This window comes from Helianthus annuus, chromosome 16 (assembly GCF_002127325.2).
Source record: "Helianthus annuus cultivar XRQ/B chromosome 16, HanXRQr2.0-SUNRISE, whole genome shotgun sequence".
In the NCBI taxonomy this organism is placed as follows: domain Eukaryota; kingdom Viridiplantae; phylum Streptophyta; class Magnoliopsida; order Asterales; family Asteraceae; genus Helianthus; species Helianthus annuus.
This window is the reverse complement of record NC_035448.2, coordinates 156,447,721-156,453,846: the sequence shown is the minus strand read 5'-3', so window position 1 is coordinate 156,453,846 and position 6,126 is coordinate 156,447,721. Positions and strand designations below refer to the sequence as shown.

The 6,126-nt window shown below is 44.0% G+C and overlaps 2 protein-coding genes across 2 annotated transcripts; both read right to left on the bottom strand.

Moving 5' to 3' along the window:
• Window positions 1-558: 558 nt before the first annotated feature.
• Window positions 559-3,025, bottom strand: LOC110919794 (protein NYNRIN-like). The gene is made up of 4 exons (XM_022164049.1): window positions 2,180-3,025; window positions 1,911-1,958; window positions 1,240-1,333; window positions 559-656 (listed from the first exon to the last, which is right to left on the bottom strand). Exons 1-4 carry the CDS (start codon window positions 3,023-3,025, stop codon window positions 559-561), a joined length of 1,086 nt encoding a protein of 361 aa, XP_022019741.1.
• Window positions 3,026-4,705: 1,680 nt separating this feature from the next.
• LOC110919793 lies at window positions 4,706-5,704 on the bottom strand. Its single transcript, XM_022164048.1, has 2 exons — window positions 5,144-5,704; window positions 4,706-5,095 (listed from the first exon to the last, which is right to left on the bottom strand). The coding sequence occupies exons 1-2, from the start codon at window positions 5,702-5,704 to the stop codon at window positions 4,706-4,708; spliced, it is 951 nt and encodes a 316-aa protein (XP_022019740.1).
• Between the last annotated feature and the right edge of the window lie 422 nt (window positions 5,705-6,126).

Genomic DNA, 6,126 nt, shown 5'->3' with positions numbered 1-6,126 from the left:
CACCCGACTTTCTTGCCACAATCATAGTCGCCAACACCTTCAGAATATACCTATATATCGGATCACGAACCGCAGAGATAAGGTTCGTGCCGGAGAACGGTGTGGTCGCAATAGTCTCCTAGAATCTAGCCAACTCCTCCGGACCCAAACAATTTGTCCGAGCATGATTGTATACAACCCTCAACCCATTAACAAAATCATCCGTCCGAACCTCCCTCTCAGTGTAGAAACCCAAAGCTACTCCAAACTGAGCAATACTTTCTCATACAAATTCCTGCCCAATGAAAATGAAACTGCATTTTTCTCAGCAAAAGTACCCTCTTTATGATGAAAAGTACAATGAAACTCAAGTGTCAACTCCGTATACTGTGGCCAACGACAATCCATGGCCTCTCTCAGTCTCGGCCCAAGCAATTCCGCTACACGGTCACTAACTCCGATTCCTTGCAACCATTCCCAATCAATTGTGCGATTTTCGAGCATATTAGTTGCCACAAATTTCACTAGTTTTGTTCCTTTCTTCACTATCTTCTTCGAAATCCAAAACTGGGTGATCAACTAGCCTTTCAACTCGAGAATACACTCTCCTATCTTGACCTCGACATTGGATCTTCCTTTTCCTTGGGTTAAAGGATGAGCCTTCACCTGACATGTTTCTGCAAAACATGAAAAATTTCGACAAGAGAAAGCAATGCAGAGTGTTAGTAATCACAAACTATTTTTGGTATTTTTAATTTTTTTTTAAACAAAAACTAGAATAGCCGTATAGCATTCCATTCGCGCTAATTCTAAAAATAAAGTTGAAGAAAAAAATGGGTTACCGTTTACAAAAGCGTAAGTTGAACATCACTTTACCCGAATGGAGATTGAGTACAGGCAAAATGTTGTGAACTTGTACATGCATATTAGTAAACCCGACACTAGACTCTAAGTACTACTCTAAGAAAACTACTAGACTCAATAACTCAAACGACTTAAGACTCAATGTAACTATCTCCTCCCGGCACTTTAATTGTCCTCAATTAAGCATTAGTGCCAAGATATCCCTACCCTTGAGGCTAAACAAGTGAGAGTTTGAAACTTTGAAACCATAAAGCGACGTTTTGTAAAAGCCGTTTAGAAAACTAATTGGATTTGCAAAAATTAGTTCAAAAACCTATTTCTTTTAGCAAAAACTTCTTAGTGTTAGCTAAACAACCCCATAGAGCTCAAACACGTGGCCTAGATGCCCAAACATACCCCACAAGTCTCGAACAACCCCAAGTAAACCAACCCGAACCATCCGCAAGCCCCATTCTGTATAAACATCCCAAACAAAACCACCCGCATACCACTAGCATCATTAACAGATCAAAAATCTCAACTTTTGCAAACTACCCAAGCCCTAGACCTAAAATATGACTGACCCGATAGTACAAATGAACAATAACGTTACCTACTAACGAGAAATCACAGAAAACATACCTTGGAGTCGGACTTAGCAAGAAAAATGAAGCCTTGAACTTGTGGTGCACGAGCTTGTCGAAAAACGCGAAGATTTATCGCGATTTCAGGTGAAATGTATGGTGGGAATTGTAGGGAACGTGATTGTGATGATTTAGGAAGAAAAATGGAGTGATTTGGTGGAAAATAAGTGAGATATGGTGATTTTAGTGTTTGGGCGACTAGGGTTTCGTAAGGGTGAAGAGATGAAGTGTCATGCAGCAACAGGGTCAAAAACAATTTTTAAACCGCCCAGGGGGGCCTCGCGTGACGCGTAGGGTTAGGGGGGAAAGCCTCGCGCTACGTCTAGGCCCGTTTTTCACAGAATGTTTCGAAAAAATTTGCCTTTCATGCCTTAGAATTTTTTTCAAACATTTCCCAACCATCCAACACTCCCAAAATTATTTCTAAGTGTCCAATAAACTTACCTGAGACATCGTTTTCTTTGCCAGTTCAGCTCTTCCACGGTACGATTCCTGCAAAATCACTCACAAACATAAAACACAAACACGAAAAACCACGAAAACTATGAAAAATACGAAAACGAACGTAGTTACAAACGGTACAAACTCTACACTTGGGATTTCATCCCAAGACACTAATTGGCGGCTTTAGGTGGGATTTCGAGAGGAGTTTCCTCCCTCTCGTCCTTGTTTAACGCTCCTCCAATGTAATGTTTCAATCGATGGCCGTTCACCTTCCAACTACGGCCATCCGACTCATCCATAATTTCCACCGCTCCATACGGAAACACATAGTGAACCATATAAGGTCCCGACCATTTTGATTTCAACTTACCCACAAAACGCTTCAATCTTGAGTTGTAAAGAAGCACTTTGCCACCTTTGCTAAACTCCTTGACCTTCCTTAGCTTCTTATCATGTAGAATTTTCGTTTTCTCCTTGATTCCCAACGATCGGGAATACGCCGCATCCCTAAGCTCCTCAAGCTCATGGATTTGAAAGAAACGCTTCCTAGCGGCTTCGGTCATGTCTAGATTAACGGTTTTCAAAGCCCAAAGCGCTCTATGCTCTAACTCTACGGGAAGGTGACAAGCTTTTCCGTAGACGATCATGAAAGGTGTGGTTCCTAAGGGCGTCTTGTAGGCGGTTCTAAATGCCCACAATGCATGGTCTAGCTTGTCGGACCAATCTTTCCTATTTTTACCCATTGTTTTCTCTAAGATTCGTTTAATACCGCGATTCGCATTCTCCACTTGTCCACTTGTTTGTGGATGATATGCGGTAGACAAACGATGAGTGGCACGGTCACTAATTAAGGCTTTCGGTGTACCGAATTGGGAGAAGAGCTTCTTAAGAAATTTTAAGACTACTCGGGCTTCGTTTGTGGGAAGAGCTTGAGCCTCAATCCATTTAGACACATAGTCAATCACCACGAGTATATAACGGTTTCCCTTAGAGTTTGGGAAGGGTCCCATGAAATCGATGCCCCAAACGTCAAAAACCTCCACTACTTGAATGGGGTTTTGAAGCATCTCATCTTTGGCGGAAATATTGCCGGTTCGTTGACATGCATCACACATCTACACGAACTCAATGGCATCTCTAAGAACGGTAGGCCAATAGAAACCACAATCGAATACCTTTTGGGCTGTGGCGTGTGCACCATGGTGTCCTCCCGTGAGGCCTTCATGCACATGTTTAATAATGTTCCACCCCTCTTCTCTTGACACACAACGTCTAAGAACCCTATCTCCTCCCATCCTAAAGAGAAAAGGATCGTCCCAAACATATTTTCTCGCCTCGCTAATGAATCGCTTCCTTTGTTGTGTGGACATCCCTTTCACAACATTGCCACTAGAGAGATAATTCGCTAAGTCGTAAAACCATGGCAACCCCTCTTTCTCGGCCTCAACAAACTCTATAGACTCGTGACGGAACGTGTCTCCAATCTCCTCCTCACGAATTTCTTCTCTCTTGGGATCCTCTAGACGCGATAGATGATCGGCCGCCACACTTTCGGCCCCTCTCTTTCCCTAATCTCAATATCGAACTCGCTAAGCAAAAGAATCCACCGAATGAGTCGGCGTTTAGCGTCTTTCTTTTGAAAAAGAAAACGCAACGTAGAGTGATCGGTGAATACTATGGTCTTGGACAACACGAGGTACAAGCGGAATTTATCAAAAGCGAAAACTACAGCTAAAAGCTCTTTCTCCGTGGTAGTGTAGTTTTCTTGAGCATCATTGAGCGTTTTGCTCGCGTAGTAGATGGGGTGGAAGTGCTTGTCGTTTCTTTGTCCTAGTACCGCTCCAACGGCATAGTCACTCGCATCGCATATGATCTCAAAGGGCAAGCTCCAGTCGGGCGAGATAAGAATAGGTGCACTAACCAACTGTTCCTTCAAGAAGTTGAAGGCCTTAAGACACTCCTCGTCGAAGACAAATGGAACGTCTTTCTCTAGCAAACGGGTCATGGGGCGGGTAATTTTTGAGAAATCCCTAATAATGCGCCTATAGAATCCCGCATGCCCTAGAAAACTCCTAATCGACTTCATACTCGTGGGCGGAGGTAATCTACTAATGGTATCTATTTTCGCATGATCTACCTCAATACCTTCTCTAGAAATCTTATGCCCTAGTACTATATCTTCCGTCACTATGAAGTGACACTTCTCCCAGTTTAGCATAAGCTTCGTCTCCACACACCGCTTCAACGTCCTCTCCAAGTTCACCAAACATGCATCGAAAGAGTCACCATATACTGAAAAATCATCCATGAAAACCTCCATGGAAGTCTCTATCATATCCTGAAATATGGCGACCATGCACCGCTGAAAAGTAGCTGGGGCGTTACATAACCCGAATGGCATGCTTCGGTACGCGTAGGTGCCATAGGGGCATGTGAACGTGGTCTTATCCTGATCCTCCAGTGCGATGGGAATCTGGAAGTAACCGGAAAAGCCGTCGAGAAAACAATAGAATTGTTGACCGGCGAGATGCTCCGACATTTGATCTCTGAAGGGCAGTGGGAAGTGGTCTTTACGGGTGGCATCATTCAACTTTCGGTAGTCGATGCACACGCGCCACCCCGTGACCGTACATGAAGGGATAAGCTCGTTCTTTTCGTTCATGACAACGGTCATCCCCCCCTTCTTAGGCACAACATGAGTGGGATTAACCCATGGAGAATCGGAAATGGGATAGATCATCCCGGCATCTAGGAGTTTAAGAACCTCCTTCTTCACTACATCTTGCATGTTGGGGTTAAGCCTTCTTTTGGGGTTGCACCACCGGTTTGAAATCATCCTCCATGAGTATCCGGTGAGTGTAATCAGAAGGGCTTATGCCCTTGATGTCGGAAAACCTCCATGCAATGGCCTCTCTATTGGCCCTCAAAACCTCTAACAACCTTAACTTCTCTCCCTCTTCTAACTTCGACGATATAATGACGGGTAGCTCGGAACCCTCCCCTAAGAAAGCATACTCTAGATGAGATGGAAGTACCTTAAGCTCTAAGGGTGGGGGTTGGGTGGTGTCCTCACTAATGGCTAAGACTTCGGGAATTAAAGGAATCCCCTCTTCTTCGACTTCATCTACACTCTTCACCTCCTCATCTACCCTCTCTCCTACCACTAGGTCCACTCCACTAATGTACTATAAGCATTGATCGACACATGAGATAAACGAATTCAAGAAGTAGACGGAATGACAAGGACCGTTATAGTCATCCGAACCACTCGGGTGGTTCATGGAACGCTCTATCTCAAATGTAACTCTCTCCTCACCGACCCTAAGGGTGATCTTACCATCGTAAACATCTATGAGAGCCATAGCGGTACGTAAGAATGGACGACCTAGTATAATGGGGACTCTCTCATCCGCTTCCAAATCAAGAGTTATGAACTCAGCGGGAAACACGAATTTGTCTACTTTAACTAGCAAGTTCTCAACTATACCCCTAGGGTATTTAATGGCCAGATCAACTAAGGACAATGTCATTCGGGTAGGTGCAAGCTCTCCTAGGTCTAGCTTCTCATAAAGAGAAAAGGGCATCAAATTGACGCTAGCACCTAAGTCGGCTAAAGCTCTACTGTTGGTATTACTACCGAATAGACAAGGAATGGTAAAAATACCGGGATCGGTAAGCTTTTCGGGAAGCTTATTTAACATAACGGCGGAACATCCCCCATTCAACGGGACATTGGACAACTCCCCTAACTTCTCTTTAAGAAGGTCCTTAAGAAATTTCGCATATTTGGGCATCGATAGAAGTGCCTCAATGAAAGGAAGGTTAATCTTCAATTTCTTGAATATGTCCAAAAATTGCCCATATTCCCTTGAGTATTTCTGATCCTAAGACGTGAGGGAAACGAGACATGCGAATGGTCTACTAGGGGTGAAGGTTTAACATCTATAGGGGTTTTCTCAACTTTCTTCTCACTTTGAGACTCCTCGGGCTGTGCGGTACATGCTGGGACTAGCCTCTTTTGCACTTTGTCGGGAGCCTCCATCTCGATCTCTTCATCTATGAAATCTCCATCCTCATCAACTACTCTCTCCTCACCTCTAGGGTTCCCTGCGGTTTTACCACTACGGGTGGTAATGGCTTTAGCATGAGCATTAGGGTTCAGTTGGGTATTACCTGCAAACTGGCCGGGTAATCTATCCTCTAACTTCCTAGACAT